Consider the following 20,522-nt stretch of genomic DNA (forward strand, 5'->3'; position numbering starts at 1 on the left):
TGGATGATGTCCTTATTTACATACAAGACATCCGGCAAGGACTTGGGAGAGTCAACTCAGTGCTTGAACAATTTAGGAACACTCAGGTCTGGGAGTGAACTCGGACAAGACTTGCCTGTTTCCATTGAGGCCGTCATGCCCACCGCAGCTCCTCACGGCACAAACCTACAAAGGTCATTGGTAGCCGTCCACGTGCTGCTATCTTGACGTTTGTATCTATCATGACACCTGTGATCTTCTAGATGGCAACCGCAGCTCCTCACGGCACAAACCTACAAAGGTCATTGGTAGCCGTCCACGTGCTGCTATCTTGACGTTTGTATCTATCATGACACCTGTGATCTTCTAGATGGCAATCGTCCGAGGGCAATTACCTCCCTGAACCCACAGATATCCTTTTGGAGCACCCTACCCCTCACAGTGCAGGGGCGAGTTTCCCTCTCTAAGATCGTGATGGTCCCCCGGCTCCTATATTACTTCCAGAACCTGCTGGTCACTGTATTACGCTTCCACATTCCACAAACTACACCGGATGTTGGACTCCTTTATCTGAAACAAAGGGCAGAGATGGGTTGTACAGAGGATGCTCCTGCTGTCTGTTGCTTTGGGGGACTGAGGGTTCACAACTTCGAACATTATTATTTCTGCGCAGTTGCAATGGCCATCACGATGGCTGGCGGGTCAACATCTGGCTGAGCTGGGCTTATCCTCGCTGGACAGAGCCGCTAAAATGATACATGAACTACTGTTGCAGACTAATAAACTGCCCCGCCTTTCAATACCCTATTGACCATAGCACATGCCAGCTAAACTAGAAGCCTCTGCTTGTCTCTAACACAGGTGCTATACATGCCAGAGATCAGAGTTAGATCTACATGACGTTTCAGGGACCTGATCAGAAGGGAAAGGGTGGAACTCTGGGAGGTAGGAGAGGCAGACACACTGGGCACCTTCTTTCACAGGCGCGCTCTTGCGCCCTTTGAGCAACTATGCGAACATATTGACATTCCCCCAGGCCCTTTCCTAGCCCACTGCACAATACTGACTGAACTACAGTAGCTTTGATGCATTTCAGAATACATATCCATTGTTACACGCCATCCATGTGATAGGTTCCAGCCGGCACCTTATCATGTGGTTCACACATGTGATGGCCTCTAATTCACAAGACTTGATGCAGCCTGCGAAACTAGACTTGGAGCAGGACGACAGTGGCAGTGAGATCACTCCTCAAGAATGGAATAGGGTGGTTATCTAACCCCATAAACGTTCCCGCAATGTGAAGTTCCAATACATCCAACACAACATCCTTCACATGGCCTATATTACACCAGAGCAACTCCACCAAATGTATGGAAGCAAGTCTGTGTGCCCTAGATGTGGTTCTAGAAATGCAGATATGGCTCATATGTTCTGGAACTGCCCAGAGGCACAGTTATTATGGGTGGCAGTCTTATATGCCTTGGCCGAGATTATGGGTAGAGTCGATCTCAGCACCATGGAGGCGGGATTGCTGGGGATTTATCAACGTGACACCATGCCTGGAGTGTTCCCCTCAGATCCCCCACCTTGCCTCATTCCCTCTTCTGTGTGTAACTGAAGCGGTGCCGGAAAGCAGTTTGTGGGCCTGCTGTGGTTGATAACAGAACTAAGGAGCTGGATGCCTGCCATGTGCCACGCATACCGCCCTCCACATAGGAGACACAAATCTTGACTCTGGAACTATTAGTGCTCTGCCAGTTCAAACTGTTAATCATATAATTTGCCACAGTACCCTTAAAGAATGAACCAATATCCCCTACAGATGTTTCCGCTACTATGTCTGATGCATTGACCTAATGGGGCATTGTACATTGATTTGCTGAATCATTACATGATACTGTACTATCAATGTGTATTGTAAAATGTAATTAAAAAAAAGAAAGGTTAAGCCTGTCCACTTGGTGCTGTAGATACCAGAGGTTGAGCTCAGGTTTAAATTACTGAAACCTTTGGCTGGACCTAAGAGGATAGAGGCTTTATTACTTGAGTTGCACACCAATTCACCTCAATGAATTAACTGCTTTCTCTCATTTTTTAAATAAATCTATTTTTCAAATATAGGATAATTAAATTGTGTTCTGTCATTACACATCATTGTCTGCAATGCTCAAGAGGCCTGCTCAGTATGTTACATTGTGGCCGAGCTCTACCACCGCCAGGGAACGACGGTTCCCTGGCACAGCTGGTGGTCCTCCACTGCAAAGACATTTGAAGTCGTAATGCGGCAGACGGACCACCGCCAATCTGGCTATCTTATGACCGCCAAACTCAAAATCAGTCCCTAAGTCTCTTATGGTTTGATCCATGGATCACTAGCCAGAATAATTTTACTAAATTGTAAAGCATACTCTATACTGTAATATGCTGAGCCAAACTTTGGAATCACAACACAGTTCTACTATGGCATCTCAGTATACCTACTTTGCACAAAAATGCCTGGAAAAGCTTGGATCTTCAGTGATATGCTTTTTCTAGAAACCTCTTCACTGTATTTGAACAGGAGGGTAACAATATTTTGTGTGTGTCTTGTTGTCACAGAACTCTTGAACACTGTGGAATGTGGCAGATTTTAAGCGATACAGAAAATTAATGAACAGTTAAGAATAACATACTTGTAGATGAAGAAGATGGCAGCGGCTACAACAATTGAGCGGAAGATGAAAATATCCAGCACATATGTGTCAGTGTCCCAGAGCATGGTGCACCTAGAGAGAAAGAGATGACCAGTAGATATCAATCTATGTATATAACATCACACTTTGCTGTATATAACATCACATTTCTTCAGGCGCGATTCGTCCGTTGGGGCGTAGCCCCCCCTGCCCGAAGCCGCCCACAGCTCCCTCGGCGTTTTTGAGTTAAGACTGTGACAATCATGTCAATGAATCAACATGACGTCAGAACGCCCTGCCTGGGGTCATGTTGATTGATTGACATGATTGTACAGGCAGCAACACAAGTGCGCATGAGTGGGGAGGGAGGGTGAATTTTTACCCGTGCCCACTCATGCGCACTTGTGTTTTTGCGGCGTTGCGCATGCCCATTAGGAGCCCTAATGGCCGTGCTGCGGGCGAGAAGGTACCTGTGCCCCTGGCGCCAGGATTGGCCAGAGGCGCTGTGAGCCAGTGACGTGTGGGGAGCAGAGCCCAGAGGTGGCGCGGACCAGGACTGGCAGAAAGGTATAAGTGTGTGTTTTTATTTTATTTTAAAGTGTTTGGTGCGGGCGTGCGTGTATGCATGAATGTTTGGTGGAGAGTGTTGCGAATGGATGTGTTTGTGTGTATGCGTGTGTGAATACATTTCTTTGAGTGTTGTGTACGTGGGTCGGGGGGGTGTCGCCGCCGGCCTGAGTGGCCTGGGGCCCGCACTCGCAAATCAGTTTGCGCCACACCACTTTAAAATGTCACCAGCCGCCCCTGCATTTCTTCACAGTTTACAGATTGTGGGCATACTCAAAAGTCAGACTGGAGGTGCAATTAGACTGTAATACATAACATAACACTGCCACTTACCTTGTGGATGGGGTAAAAACACTGATCTTTTGGTATTTTGTCAGCACTTGACTAATACCATTAAAGAATCAACATCAAATACATCATATAATTTGCTACATTTCAGAAAGACTTAGTAAAACAAATGTGGCTCAATATTAATTCCATGCAAGCACTTTGAAAGGAAGTTCCACCAGTTGTGCCATGCGCCAGCATTTCAGGAGGTTTCTGGTCAACTAGACTCTCGGAGTACTGTTGCATGCTTTTTGGTGAAGCTTCCTTTCTTGCACCTTACAAATTATTATTGTGGGTCAGGTAGTGCTCCTAACACTGGCACCAATCATGGTTTGGTGTTTCTTCCAGAATCTGCCACATTTCGATTGCTAACTTTAATTTTAATATATGCTCTGAAAGTTCAGCTAAGCCAGATATCTTTCTTCATCTTGCTACTTAGACTAGAATAGAGAACATCTCAGATCTGTTATATTTACATGAGGAAAAGCTGGGTATAAAAGTTACTTAGAAGAATATGAAGGTAAACATTCTGTCACCTGTTTTAATACTGACAAGACCTGCCTGGGGAAGCAACCTGCATTTTGGGCATGCTATGCGAGATAAAATAAGGTCAATATAGCATATAGCAGGAATTGCTAAAGAACTAAAAGCAATGATAAGCAAGCACTGATAGCCTGTATTACGGGCGGTTGACGGCCATAACAGAAGCTCCGATAGAGAAATGTGAGTATCCAACCGAACAATGTTCGGTCACATCGTAATCAGGAGGTCGGAACCGCTGACTGGAGGTCGGTCAGTCCCGAGACCGAGACGGTGTCGGTCGTAGGCTTTCGGACCAACATCGTAATCAGCCCCAGAGTGTTTTGAAGTGGGGAATATAGCTAAAAAACTGGTGAAATCTGGGAGAACATATTACAGTAACATTTGCATCGCTGTGGGTTTTTGATAGAGTGCAGTGTGTTAAGAGAGTGAAACCTTCTAAGCTACAGAAAAACATACATTTTGGTTCTCTAAGTGTTTTCATATTCTCTTTGTACTATTGTCATATGTTAAATCCAAACCCCATGACCAAGAGCACACCCTAACCTGAATAATTCATTCATTCATGAACTCATTTGTAATTTATGACAAAGAAAAAAAAACAGAAAACCAGTAACTGCATCATAGAGTTGACGATACAGCGAGTGCAAGGTAAGTAGTTTCCTTTTTTTTTTAGAAACTTGCACTTGCAACTTGCACTTGCGTCCAGTGCAGGTAAGAGAAGTGGAAAGTTGACAGACAACCACGAGGGGAAAAAAAAAAGAAAACCACTTACATTGCACTGAGTCAAGTTTTTATTTTCTCGCTTCGTTATTTGTTGACTCAGACCTACCATCCAACCAGCCCCACCTCCCACCGCTCTTACCTGCACCAGTCACTACTGGAAACTTGACTCTGGAGAGATGAAAGTGGTTTGCATTCCGGGTTTGTTCAGCATCTAGGGCCTCATTTGGATGTTGGATGATATGTACTCCATTACAAACATGTTGGACATCCTGTCCACCGTATCACAAGTATGTGCATTATATCCTATGGCACTTGTGATTAGGCAGACTGAATAGCTATTACAGACACAGCTCTACAGACACAATCAGATAGTCCTACATTTCAACAGGGTCAGATCAGAGATTTAAATTTAATTTAATTGGATAAAAGGGGAGGAGGTTGATGGACCCTGTGATCATCATATTGTGTAAAGAGCACCAGAATAATCTTTATTTTTTCACTTCCTACGCTCCTGAAAAGCTCAATGGCAACATATGAAAGGAAGACAAACCAGGTAACCACGACTGCGCGTGCATTGAATGCTGCAAGGTTCAAATGGTTCAAGTATTTACGGCACTGCTTAAAAACACTTAAATGGGTGTCCTGGGATTAACCTGTGTATCATACATACAGAAGGATAGCCTTCCAAGTAAACTGACCATCACCAAATACATTTTACATTTGAGATTGATTGGCTAAAAGTGATAATCCTTCTAAATTCCCCCATCATCAAAGATACACCACTATTGTCATTACTGATTTACCAGAGTTTGTTCTATCAGTGTCCTGCCTAATTTTTTCACTCTTAAACCACTTATTTTACACTTAAGCTTTGGTGAGAGGCTGCCAAACTGAGCCTCACTGTATGAAGTGCTACATTTAAATAGACTATGAGCTGGAATCTCAGATGCCCATCTTTTATTATAAGGTCAGCTACCTATGGCCAGCAGGGGTAGGATTCAGTTGGATACTGAAAGGAAATGCGCCTTTCCTACTAGGTTTGATCTGTGGTGGTTTCACAATTGTGCACTTTACATTTAAAAATGTAATAAATATTAACAAACACATTTTGCAAGTGCAAAAGTCATTGTCTCTTATGGAGAATTCAGGTTTACATTAGATGAATTTGTTGTAATGATTCAAAGAGCTGCATGTGCCTGGCTGTTCCATATCCATGGTAGCGTCTGGTGTGAGACAGTTGTTACCAGGAGAACTGACAGACCAGCAGCTGGAGTTGGTGGCTCTTCGTCAAAAATAATACAAGTTACTTAAACTTACCAGTGTACCTCTTCTCAACACTGGTGACGAGCAAAGCTTGCGGGGGACAAGCCTGCCACCAACTTTCCCCATTTCTTTGAACCCACGGAACTGCCTTCTTCTCCACGACAACTGGATTCATGTGACCAGTGAAGAGGTTTTCTCCAGCTTCTCCCGTGAATGCCCGACGTGTTCTCCTGTTTCTCCCGACTTTCTATGACTTTGGAACCGGAAGTGGGCAATTTCTTATAGTTTTGCCTATTTCAAACGGTTCCTGCTCGCGGCACTGCTCCTCATGTGCACAGCCTCTACAAAGTCATGTCGAGCCATTTCGTCACTACGTGACACCCACGTGCGTACCACCATCTTGGTTTTCCCATCTCCTTGGTAACGGAGCAACTCACACTGCTACGGAGCCCATATGTCCATTACTTCACGACAAACAGCATTGGCCATTGGATTTACAATTGATTTACACTAACCTCCTGGTACAGGTACTGTTTTACCATTTTATGCTTATTTTCTCTGAAACTGCCCGTCACATTCTCCTTGCATGTATACAACATGCTGATTGACTGCCTTTCTAGAATGCCTGCCTACCAGTGGCAGGCCAGCTACCAATATACATGGTTTGTGGATTACGACTTTGCTCAGCGCTCTGCTTATTAACTGTTTACCACATTTCTAAAGATTTTGACCTTATTTACACAACGTTTTTTTATTGGAAATTATTTTGCTCTATTCAATTTCTGTCACACCTGCCATAGTTATCAACTTATTGATTGAACTTTTGATTTTTTTTTACTTTGAATCCACTACCATGTCTGTCACTTCAGTGAGACAGCATCCTCCATTTCTTTGCGAGAAAGGTGAACCACTCCTACTATGGAAGAGGTGGAAACTATTGTTTGATTCCTATTTGGTAGCTATCAGGGGTGAAAAGTTTTCAGCTCTCAGGAGGCAAGCAATTCTTCTTCATAACCTCGGAATAGAGGGAGGCAACATATATGAGAGTATTGACGTAATCCGTGTGGGTGAAGGTGCTGGCGAGCCGTCTGATGTGTTCGAAATGTCCATAAAAATGTTAGAGATGTATTTAGGGCCACGTATCAATGTTGTTTTGGAGAGACACAAATTCTTCATGAGAATCCAAGAACCCAACGAGAAGGTTGGGAACTACATAGCTTCTCTAAAGACACTATGAATGCACCTGTGAGTTTGGTGACCTCACTGACTCGATGATAGGTAATCAGCTGGTCAGGTGCACCAATAGTCCAAGGGGGCAAGAGAAACTCTATTCTAGAAACCCTTTCCTTCAAAGAAGCTATAGCCATCTTAGAAGGGATGGCAAACACCGCTGGCTGGGTCAAAGAGAAGAAAGCCCATAAGGCAACAACTGGCGTTACCCCAACCCCCTGTAGCATTCATGAACTAACCCCTCCACAAACTTTTCAAGGATGAAATGTTACAGATGCGGGAGTAACAATCACTCTTCTAACTACCCTAACTGCTACGTGAGGAATACAACCTGCCTCAAGTGCAGAATCAAAGGCCACTTTGCTAAAGTATGCAAGTCTGGTGGCAGAGTACGCACAGTGGAGAACGTCGAGACCAATGTCACCTCTAGAACCACCATGCTAAGTGTGAGAGGTGATCGCACAGTAGATGCAGATCTCATCAGTATGCCGAAATGAGACGTGGTGATTGTGGACAAGTTGTTTGTGGTTCAGGCAGACTCTGGATCTCCTTTTACCATGTTGGGCAATGAAGTTTGGGACAAAACTTTTCCTGAGACACAACTTTTTGCCCCAGACATTAGCCCAGTCAGGTATGGTGGCTCACACATTGATGTGATAGGGTTTACCATCATGAAGATTCATTTCAAAGGAAGGGAGACTATTGGAAAAATCTATCTTGCCAAACGTGGTGACAACCTCCTTAGGTGGAGACATCAGAGAGACTTGGGGATAATTCTCCACCTGAATGCTCACTATCTTTCAGAGCAGGTCATGTTGGTTGATCACAATACAACCTCAAACAAGTTTTTTGAGGAATTTCCTCAAGTTTTCTCTGACAACCTTGGGTTGCTTAAGGATTTCAATTACCACATTGTACTTAGGAAAAAAAGCTGTACCTGTGGTACACAAGGTTAGAAAGGTCCCCAACATGTTAGAACCTCTGAGGAGTGAACTTAAGAAACTGGTGACCCTGGGTATAATTGAGGAAATCGAATCCTCGGAATGGTTGGTCCCAGTGGTTTTGGCCCCCAAAGATAGAGGAAAGAATATAAGAAGTGAATCAACTTGATGAGTCTGAACACATGGATATGGGTAGATCGCCAACCACTTCCTAATATCTCTGAGTCAATCAGTACGCTTGGTGGTGAGAAGGTCTTTAGTGTGTTAGACATCTTCGGCCTACCACCAGGCACCACTCCATCCAGAGTCCAAACACCTTACATCTTTTGTGACACCACTGGGGGCATTCCGTTTTATCAGTAGGCCATTTGGGCTAGCCTCGGCAGTTGCTTGTTTTCAGCGCCTTATGAAAATGATCCTGGGAGGCATCCCTAACATCATGTTCTTCCAGGACGACATCTTAGTTTATGGGAAGGATGACTCAGAACATGACAGTATTTTGAGAGTTACTCTGCATAGGCTAGCTGGCAAAAGTTTAACTGTGAATCATCTAAGGTCTGCGATTAGTGTGTCTTCGGTCACTTTTGTGGGACACATCATATCTGGGGAGGTCATCCGACCAAAACTGGATCGGGCAAAGAGTATTGCCCCTGCCCCAACTGACAAAGAGCAGGTGAGGTCTTTCCTTGGCCTCTCTGAGTTTATTACAAATTTGTTCAAGGTTTCACCATCACTGTCAAACCCATAAGAGCTCTCCTGAGGAAAGGAACACACTTTGTCTGGTCACCAGAGTGTGTTGCAGCCTTTAATGCCATCAAGCAAGCAATAGGCAAGATGCCCACCCTAGGTCTCTTTGACTCCAAAAAGAAAAATTTCCTGACAACCAATGCCAGCTTATGTGGCCTTGGGGTGGTGCTTTCCTAGATTGATGGTGGTGAGGAGAAAGTTGTTGCGTTTGCCTCCAGAGGGTTGAAGAAACCTGAGCAACAGTATTCATGCATCGAGAGGGAAGACTTGGCTATAGTGTGAGTGATAAAGCATTTTAAGTTTTAATTGTAGGGCATTCCTTTCTCAGTAAGATCAGACCATCGCCCTTTGGTTCAGGTGTTCTCTTGTTTGGAGAGTGAGAGACTTACTCCAAGACTTAAACTTTGAAGGGAAGGGCTGGAAGAGTACACTTTTCTGGTACATTATCTCCCTGGTTCTGCCAACAAAGCTGCAGATTGCTTATCAAGACTGCCAATTGAGTTTTGTGGAAATACACCAGGCTCTGATACTGTCAATGTTTGTTGGGTCAAAGAGCCTGCCATCCAAGAATTGGAGTGGGAACAGGTTTTGCTGGAAGATCTGTTTCTTCCTGTTGTAACACTTGTTGTCATCAAGAGTTGGCCTGAAAACAAAAAACTGGACCTATTGCCTTTCTGGTCCATCAGACATGAACTTACCCTTTGTCAGGGCCAACTTATGCGTGGGGAAAGAGTGGTGCCGGCTGATGTCCTTAAGCCAAAGCTCATAAATCTGGCTCATGAAGGGCACCTAGGATGAAATCTCACTAAGTCACGTCTCCGTGAAAGGTATTGTTGGCCGAAAATGGATAGGCAAGTTGAAAAGGTAGTAAAGGAGTGCTGTCAGTGTGCCTCCAGTGACAAATCCCGAGTTACCAGCACAGCTCCATTGTCACCTGTTGAGGTCCCAGGTGAACCTTGGATCAAGTTTGGTTTGGACCCCATGGGCCCTTTTGAGGTACTAAATACCTCAGAAAGATTTGTAATTCTTTTGGTGGATTACTCATCTAAGTGGGTCTCCACCAATTGCATGAGTTCTGTCAGTACCAGGGCATTTCAAGGTTCCTCAGCACAAATAATGGAGTGCAGTTCATAACTCAGGAGATGAAAGATTTTTTGAGAGACTATGGCATCATTCCTCAGTGAACCGCACACTATGCACCCCAAACCAATGGGCATGCGGAGCACATGAACAGAGTAGTCAAGGCATATGTGCAGAGAGCAATTGAGATGAAGGTTCCTCTCAAGTGTGTCCTAAGAGAACCTTGGTGGGCACATTGCACTGCCATCAATACTATTCTGCAAAAATCTCCTTTCTAAGTGTTGCGAGGGAGGTTGAATTATCCAAACTTAATCCAGGGTGGCTACCTCTCATTGAGGGTACTATTTTGGATAAGGAGGAGGTGAGTGCTAAGATCAAATCCTAGCAAAATAGGTACAAGGATAGGTTTGATTTTAGGAAATCAACCAAAGCAACGATATGGAAGGTTGGTGAGTGGGTACTTATTAAAAGACCGCGGTGGCATTGATGGAGCAAGGACCTGTAGAAAAGAGACTTGCTCGGAAGCAATCCACTCCTTTAACTCACTAACAAGTATTAAAAACTGTTTTGTGTAAAACCAATGCACACCACACCAACACGCGGGTTAGTGAAGCTTGCTTATGTGTTTACTAACGATAATAGCATGAACGAAGGACTAAAATTGCTTTAAATTGGAAATCTTTAGTGCGCATGCATCAACTGCATCTACGCAGGATGACAAGCTAATGCTTGAAGGGAAATTCTTGCACATGAGTAGAAGGTACCAAAATGGAGTCAAGAAGATTCACGTGCATGGCATCAGCTTGCTTGAACTAAATCGAGTGTTTTTTTTAGTAAAGCTAACGCGGGGATGAGTCTATTAAATAAACTGGGATAGAATAGAGATGGGTGGTATACAGTGAAACCATTTTTTTTTTAAGTAACATCTGTCTTTCTGACTTTATCACTAGTGCGTATTTGGGCTTCTCATTTATAACTGAAGTAAGCTGAGTCATGTGATGATTGCACATGCCTACTGAAAATCAACTCGGAATGATGACACAGAGGTTGAAAGAAGGACAAGGTTGCAAAGTGTCTCAGCCTGAGAACGGACGGTGAAAAGTTCAATAAATGTGGAATTGCATTCAGACTGTATACATTTTTGTTGCAAAGGAAATGTGAATGCAGGTATGAAATCAAGTTGTGAATAAAAATTAAAGGAATGGGGTGGTGAACAATAGTTTAACTGAATTTAATAACATGTAAGCATGGTGTGATGATCTTCTCCCTTTGCCTGACCAATCAGATTTAGTATTTTTACGATATTGAAACATTAATGGGTGGAACATGCAGAACGAAAGGTATCCTTGAGGTAGCCTTAGTTATTCAGTTAGCGCGATTTGGGATGCTGTTGCTGTGGGAGGTGCTGTTGCTGGGAGAGATGCTGTGAGATGAAGATGAAGAAACCGAATGCAGAACCTTCTATGCTAATTTAATTGAGTTAGACAGAAGATCGTGGAAGAATCTCGAGGAGGAAGGGAGGGTCAGACAGGGGTGCGAAGCAGTCATCAGTATTTAGAGAGGTCATCTATCCTGTCCTGACTCCTGTCCTGAAGTCTTTGTCGCCCGATCTATCCCGGGGGACCCTTACCAGCCCTTTGGCCAGGGGGTTGATCTGCACACCATTCTTGGTAACTATACATTCTCGTTATTTGTAGATTATTTTCTCTATCCTCTCTTTTCCTTAGACATCGTTAATTGAGTAAGTCCATGGTATATTTGTTTGATGAATTAATTGAATTTTCTCTCCTAAGAATGATGGTGACTGCACTGTGTATTTGAGATGGTTCACATGCATTTCATTTAGATAAAGATTTAAACCTTCCTGAGTCTGTGGTTATTTACATTGAATAAAGAATAAGTTATCCTACTAGTTCAACTAATGGTCCATCGACCAGAGGAAAGAACTTTTTAATCAGTGAAAGGTTAGTTAGGAGTATTGAATAACTAATTTTGAAAACTGTAGGGAAAATTATAAACTTTGACTCCAGGGCAGTGGCGGTGCGTCCTTTGGGGGCGCTGGGGCGTTGCCCCACTAATGCCATATGGCTGCATTTCACGGTGACACGCCAATTGCTGCAACTTAGTTGAAGTTCATAAGCTCACGCTAAATTGGTCCGGGACACGCCAGAGGTAATTGGAGCTGAAAGGGGTGGGCCGCGCCAGCAAAGGGTTTGAGTGACAGACTGTGTCACTTACAACGCCAGCAGAGTACGCATGCTCGAGTTAGGCCTAATAATTTTTATTACAATCCCGAACATGCGCACAGTCAGCCACTAATACTTGCCATAGGAGAGCCAGGGTCCCCGAGCAGCAGCCCCCGGATGGGGGCAGGGAGCATTCCTGCTCTAGCCAATCCTGGTGCTGCTAATGCAGTGTCAGGATTGGCTGAAACACTGCGCAGCCTGAGCCTGAGGGAAGGCATAAAACGTATTGGGTGGCGGGTGCAGCGCGTGGGTGGTGTCACTGCCGCAGTTGGTTAAAAACTTATGGCCAATCACTGTGGCTTATGTGAAGCCATGCAGACAGTGATTGGCCATTTCGTTCGTGACGTGCCTCGCTCGTGTTGTTGTAGTCCGTCACAGCGCCAGAGTCCAGACCAGACCTCGTGCTGGTGACGTCCTCCTACTGTCTGCCCCGCCCAGTGTGGGTGCCTAGTGCCTACTGCTCGCTCGTGGTGTGTGTGCTGAGTCAGTCTGATGTACTTGGTTGGCTACATCGTTCGACGAATCAACAAGAGTTAAAAAAGTAAGCTCGGCTGGGTGGGCCCTTAAATTAAGTTTATTTTCTTTGTGTTGGTAGGGTCGGGCCGCGATTCATTGGATAATCCCTGTGAGTGCGCACTGCGCACCTATGCCAATCAACGCCACCAGAACGGACCTCAACAACTCCTGCTGGCTGCTAGGCCTGTAAGTTACCTACACAGGACTGGTTGACTGGGGGTGTTGAAGTTCTGGCGGCGCCTCCAGCATTCAAAGTCATAAACTGCCATGGTGCAGGCTAGGCCCCAGCACCATGGCAGTTTACGACTTCGAATGCTCAGGAATGATGGGGTGCTTGGCAGAAGTTCCCTGTCACCCAGTACCTAGGGCATTCCCCATGACTGCTTGATCAACAAAATCAAGCCACCCGAGACAGCAGCAACCATCACACCCCCAGTTGAATCGTGTGTAATTATTGCTGCAGTCGCCTATCTTAAACCATGCACGTCTCTCGGTTGTTCTGTTGTCCTTTTTACAGCTTTGCGAGAAGTTGAACAGTACCATTCAGGTACTTGGATATTGTCTCATGCCACGTCCCCCTTCAGAGCAGTACAGCCTGCCCGAGTTTTCAGTGTTCTTAAAAATTTCTTTCATTTGAGCTGTGCATTTTTGTCCAGGCTGAAACATATTCTATTGATTAAGATTGGTGTTAATTTTGTTTCTTGAGGTGGTGACAGGCTTTCAGGTTTTAGGTCGACGGCGGATTCATGCCAGTTATACCTAATTTAGTATGTAAATTAGCAAGACAGGAAATACGGAGCCTGAACTGGTTTCAAAGCAGTTTCTCTCTTCATAAGAACAATTCAAAAGCACAATAAAAGCATACAACTTTCCTTTTCCAGCTCTACTGAGAATGCACATTACTGATTTAAAGATATTATAACATAATTTTTTTTTATAAGCCAGTTACATGGTTATAGAAACATGAAATCCAAAGTGCAGCTGCGGCTGTTTTTTTTAGTCCTTAGTGGGAAATCTCAGCACAGATGGAAGTAACAAATGCGCATGTATTTTCAACAAACACGTCTATATAAATTTAGTTCCAAAATAACTATTTTGGAGCATAGCTCTTTTTCAAGTTCGATCAATCAGGGAGTATTATCAGCTACGATTGTTTAGATATATGTACAGGTTGTTACGTCACTCACTCGTTCCATGCACACCTGGAACGTGTACGCCCTACCACTTTCAAATTTCATCAGCTGCCACTGCTCCAGCGGTTTACTCATCCAAGTGTGTGTGTTTATGGGCCCAGGTGAGTATATGGTAGTGGAGTATCTGTTGTTAGTACGCCGCTGGATCAGCATAGGAAGGGGGTCACTGAATTTATGGGCTCGTTTGTCATTACTTCTGTCTATAAGAATGTAGTTACAGTTCATAATAGTGGTAAGTGGAGCATGTCTCATCTCGTGAAGTTCCAAGGTGATAAGTACAAATTTCCTTCATGCCCAGATGTCTCACCAGGTCCAGGTTTGCCCAAGTCTGGTTCCCCTTTGAGCTTCCATTCTCCTGGCCATTGTACAAGGTCTCCAAGAGTTATGAAGACTATGAAATGTATTGATTTCTCTTGTTATGACTCTGCACTTTTCTTGTGATGTATTTGAACTGGTTTTTTTATCCTTGTTATGACTCTGCACTTTTCTTCTTCTCCTGCCTTCTCTCTATGTCTTTTCTCTTCTATTTCCTTTTTCTTGTGTTTTCTTCTGTATTCCCTGTAAGGGGGATGTGTTGTAATAATTCAAGGAGCTGCATGAGCCTGGCTGTTCAATCTCCATGCAAGCGTCTTGTGTGAGACAGTTGTTACCAGGAGAACTGACAGACCAGTAGCTGGGGTTGGTGGCTCTTCATCAAGAGTAATAAAAGTTACTTAAACTTACCAAACAGGATTCTGTCACAAAGGTGTGCATGACACAGAATTTCCTAGGCTTCCCACTAATGCCATGGCCCCTTTGAACAACCTTGATGAGTGGCGCGAATTGCCGTTCCGATCCACCTGCTGAGGAATAAATGGCCCTATGGTACAATAGGGGTATTTTAGAGAACCTAAGATTCTGCTACTGAAGGGAATGCAAGGGATATGAATTTCAAAAGCTGTAACAGCATCCCCTTTAATTTATGACAGAGGAAACTCCTAGCCTGAACAACAGAGAGAGGGTGGGCTCACATGTGTCTTGAAGTGAGTAGTTTTGGCCCTTTTTAACACACTTGTCACTGTAATTTTATGCACATATAAAAGAAAAAGAAACCCGCTCCACTGTAGTCAGGTGTCGTAGCACACCCTGTGGGCACTCGGCCTATGGGGTGGGACCCTGATGATGAAGCATGTCACCAACCAGGTTGGTGAGTGAGGGGTCTTCTTTAAGGATATGCATTGTCCGGTAACGGGTTGGGGCACACTGTGGTGACCTGAGCTTTCAGCTCTAGAAGCAGAGATTGCTCTCTGTTTTTTCCCTCAGGGGGTACTCCTCCATTGTTGTTACATTTAACCCCGGGGACCAGGAATTCCCACCTCACATAGTCTGTGTAATTTCCCTAACTCTCTCCTCTGTTATATTTGCAAATAAATATCCATTGTCTCAGATGCCCATGCTGCTCATGTAAAAAACAAACACTATATTATCCGATGTGCAAAGGGTTAACCGCTGTTAGGCAAAGCTTCAAACAAATATCTGAGCATGCACCTTTGTAGTGGGCTCCGGTTACAGCAACACACACTAGATTGGTCATGTGACCGGATCACGTGTCCCAGGAGCCAGGCCTCGCACTGGCAACAGAGGTGTGGGACTAAGTGTGGTGTAGGGCTTGAGGGTTCGGGGGAGCACGGTACACCACCACCTCCCGTTCTATGAATGCTGCAGGAGGAAGGGGAGGTGCAGAGGCAGGTAAGGTTGTTTAGGCGCTCTGATCATGCCAGGGTTGTCAGGCATCCTAGAAGGCATCCATTGGCTTTAGATCTCGTGCAGGAAAATACTGCTGTACCATATATAATTATGTGTGCACCTCTGTATGCCGCCCTTGCTTCCTGTGATCTACATATCTGCCTTGTTTTAGGTATCTAATTTACTAATGGGGCCGCTTTCATTGTGGTGCCCGGCCATATATTTTGTTCTAGTTTTACCTTGGTGTTGTCAGTGCAATTTGGCCATTACAATAACACCAATAGTGATAACACAGACTTACCAATGTTATTTCAATCCTGTTCACTATGACACTAGCAACACCTGCCATCTCTTTGACTGGTACAACAGTCGATGATGCCACAGCTTCCATCTGTACTTTCAGTGGCGATCGCGATCATTGTAGACACTAAATCTCTTCCCATTGCCATCAACTAATTCATCATCCACTTCACAGATAACAGCAATAACTAAGCATGGCATCGTCCGAGATGTTGATTCCTTTAAAGTCGGCACTTTTGTAACTTGTCACCATAAAAGGTTCACCCCAGAGCAGCCTACACATTGTTTGGACATTTGTTCCACTGCGTCTTTACTTGGTGAAAGATGCAGTGATCATGATGATGGGGAAGGAGACAGTCCAAACAACATCCTCCCATACCCACCCAAACCGCCATCCCAACATGGATCCCATCGGCAAGCACACATATAAAATCAACTACCCATCCACACTCACCAAGAAAGCTGCTAAACGCTTTAAACACAACTTCCTGAGGTCCCACCCTGAAACCCCCTTTGCCGACACCTACTTCTCACCGGTCAATGGATCTCTGAACACCAATATCATCTTCCACACCACACGCAGAGCTCAATGGAGAAAAGCGTTCCTCACCTTACTCACCGTCTCCACCACCAGGAAATCCGCTCATGGCCTAACTCTCTCCATCATACCATCCCAACTCTTCCCAGGCAGAGCCACCATTACTATCTACAATAACGGGATTGTCCTATCTCAATCCACAGACAGGAACCTGGAACTACTAGACAACCTGTTCCCCACTTTCAAAGAGCACCTCTCCAATCCGCGGACCGACACTCTTATCTCCTCCAGTCCTACCACCCCTGACCTCACAGCTCCCACCACCCACAACCCTTCTAACCTAGTTCAGCACCAGGTAACTACTACACACTCCTCATTTAGAGACACACCTACCACCCCTGACTTCTCAGCTCCCACCCACAACCCTTCTATCCCAGTTCAGCACCAGGTAGCTACCACACACGCCTCAAACACAGACACAGATCTCTCCCCCTCATACACCACTCACACCCCCACCCCCCCCACCAACCCTCGGACCTCCACGCAGCCACACCCCTCCTGCCCAAACACTCTCTCCTCCCTAACACCATCCCGTACACTAACACAACGGAGCCCTGCACGAACACCAGCCCACTCCCCCACCTGCACGCTAATTCCCTGGTCAGTCATTCACCTCTGATTTCCACCCCCACCTCCAACACCTACCCCACGTTGGACAAGATTATGGCCTCCCTCATCCAGATCAAAGAAGACATGCAGATCATCAAAGAACTACTCTCCACACACCCCATACACCCCTCACCCACCTCCACCTCCCCTCCCAACATGTCCCCTACCCTTCCTGTTGACTCTCTCACTCAACACTCCCAACACCGGACCTCAATCCCTGTTCGCAATCGCAACAACCACCCTTGTCGCCCCTGCAACCCCTCACCCACCTCCACCTCCCCTCCCAACATGTCCCCCAACCTTCTGGGCGACTCTCTCACTCAACACTCCCCACACTGGACTTCAATCCCTGCTCGCAATCGCAACAACCGCCCTCGTCGCCCCTGCAACCCTCCTTCGGACCTCGACACACTCACCCTCCTCCGCTCCTAAGACCCAGCTCCCCAAAAACACTTCCACCACACACCTCACCATTCCCACAATACATTCAAATCCCCTTAGACCCCACACACTAAACAGCAGAATCTCCATCCCCAATAACCTTAGAAAAGTCCCTCTCTCTCTAGAACCCTCTACCACCCTTAACACACCCCGTCTTAAATGCACTCTCCTCAACTGCAGATCGGCCTCGAAAAACTCCGCCGCCATCGCTGATCTCCTCTTAACGCTGGACCTTGACCTAATCATCCTGACTGAAACCTGGCTAGCTGAATCCTCGTCACCTATAATGGACATTCTGGTTCCTCCCAACTACCACATCATTAGACTCGACAGGTCAGGCAAAATAGGTGGTGGAATCGCATGCATCTACAGGAACAACCTCTCTGTTCTGAAAGTCAATTCCGCCTCCCTAGCATCCCCTACATCCTGTGAATACATCTGCCTTGACATTATTAGTGAGGGCAAACCAATATGCTCTCTTCACAGCATTTACCACCCACCCAGGGACAACCTCACCTTTTCCCAACAAATCATGGATATGATCTCAACCAAATCCGGACGGCAGCTCACCCAAATATACCTTGGCGACTTCAACCTCCACTGGAACTATCGCAATGACGCGGTGGTGAATAGTCTTAAAAATTTCCTCAATGCCCTTGACCTCACCCAAATATGCAACAGCCCGACCCACGAGAAAGGCTCTCTCCTCGACCTTATCATCTCCAAAGAGGACTCTATCCAACTCGAGTCCATCCTACCCTGTGACTGGTCAGATCGCCATATTGTCACATTCTTCATCAATGAAAAAGTTAAATTTAACCCGGTTCAACCCTCCAAGCCCAAAGTCTGGAAAAGAGACCTGAAAAAATTCAACCCAAGCTCTCTGCCTCCTAACAGCTGCAACCTCCTACTGCCACCGACCGGCGCTACGGACGTTCAATCCCTGACTGACCACTATCTCAACACTATGACCTCAATAATTAATGAGGCTGCACCTATGCAGCTAAAAAGAGTCTCTACTAAAATCTCCAATCCATGGTACGACGGGAGTCTCAATGAGGATAGACGAGACATGCGAATGGCAGAGCGCACCTGGAGATCAGCTCCCTCTGCACTGCACCTCAAAACTCTGAAGAAAAAGAGAAACGCCTATTTCAGGAAAATAAAACACTCAAAATCAGATTTCTTTAGCCTCCAGCTCGACCAAGCAAAAAACCGTCTGAGAAAACTGTTTGAGCTTATCAGAACACAATCCAAGGAACAACCCCAACCACTCAGCACTGTACGCGAAGCACCCTCCTGTGAAGACTTCTCCGCTTTCTTTATCCAAAAAACTGACAACATAAAGAGCAATCTCCTCATTGACGCAAGCCTCTACTCCAAACCCCACTGCATAGCACCCACTGAACCAAAAAACAATGCTACATGGTCAACTTTTGGCACCTACTCTGAAGAAGAAATTGGTAAACTGCTCAGCACCTTGAAACCATCCAATCACCTCACGGACCCCCTTCCTGCTAACGCTGTAAAAGACTTTACCCCTTTGCTTCTCCCACTCTGGACTAAAATTATCAACAGCTCTCTTCAACAAGGAACCATACCTGACTCCCTCAAAGTTGGACAAGTAACACCCTTACTAAAGAAACCTACAGCCGACCCCTCTGATCTGAACAATTACCGTCCCATTACCAATATTCCCACACTCGCCAAACTGCTGGAAAAATGCGCACAACTACAATTGACTAAACACATTGAACAGTTGGATCTCCTCAACCCTCATCAATCAGGCTTCCGAGCAGGACACAGTACAGAAACTGCTATGACTCACATAATTGACGACGCACTTCAAATGCTAGACCAAAACGACACCTGCCTCCTCATCCTTCTTGATCTCTCTTCAGCATTCGGCACCGTTAAACATGAGAATCTACTCGAACTACTAAACACAAGAATGGGTTTATCTGGAACTGTTCTCAAGTGGTTCACTTCCTTTCTACACAACAGGTCGCAGAAATTCAAGAGCAACAACCTGATGTCCTCGCCAATACCTGTAACGCTAGGCGTCCCCCAAGGATCCTCCCTATCCCCGACTCTGTTCAACCTAGTTATGGAACCTCTCACCACCTTGCTACAAGCATCCAATGTACACTTTCACATGTACGCCGATGACACCCAACTTTATCTCAAATTACAATCCCCCAAATACATTTTGCTCCTGAACTCAACGATCAGAAGCACCCAATCCTGGCTTGCCGATAATCATCTCAAACTCAATGCTCTGAAAACAGAGTTCCTTCTGATCTCACCTCCAGCGAAGATCTCCGCCACTCAAAGTTGGCTTAAACACCTAACCGCACTCAATGTCCAACCCACCATCGTGGACTCAGCAAACTCTTTAGGCATAACACTCGACACCAATCTCAACATGCAGCAACATATCAGCAAGGCAACTAAGGGAGCGAACTTCCAAATCAATACCCTGAGGAAACTTAAACCCTTCCTCCCAGCCAAAGACTTCCAAACCGCAGTACAAGCACTAGTCATCCCTCGAATTGAATATGGCAGCATCGCCCTCTGCGGACTCCCCCTAACTACTACCGCACCCCTAAGAGCTTCTCGAAACGCTGCAGCGAGACTCATCACTGAGTCAAAAAAACACTCTCACATTTCCCCTGACTTGAAATCCCTGAACTGGCTGCCTTTTGAAGCCAGAATACAACTGAAAATCGCCTGCTTGACACACAAGGCGGTATACCTGAACTCACCCGGCTACCTCACTCAGAAGCTGACAATCTCTGGCGGCGCTAGAAACACTAGAG

At 45.4% G+C, this 20,522-nt stretch overlaps 1 protein-coding gene across 2 annotated transcripts in view; it reads right to left on the bottom strand.

The window, feature by feature from the left end:
* Positions 1–20,522, bottom strand: part of LOC147701894 (histo-blood group ABO system transferase-like) — a 790,021-nt gene that overhangs the window by 372,368 nt on the left and 397,131 nt on the right. For both annotated transcript variants that reach the window (XM_086930523.1, XM_086930522.1), the window contains exon 3: positions 2,655–2,747. In XM_086930523.1, coding sequence (XP_086786649.1) covers positions 2,655–2,740 — 86 coding nt within the window. In that variant the 5' untranslated portion in view covers positions 2,741–2,747. The remainder of the gene's footprint in view (positions 1–2,654; positions 2,748–20,522) is intronic.

This window comes from Lissotriton vulgaris, chromosome 7, assembly GCF_964263255.1.
Source record: "Lissotriton vulgaris chromosome 7, aLisVul1.2, whole genome shotgun sequence".
Classification (NCBI taxonomy): domain Eukaryota; kingdom Metazoa; phylum Chordata; class Amphibia; order Caudata; family Salamandridae; genus Lissotriton; species Lissotriton vulgaris.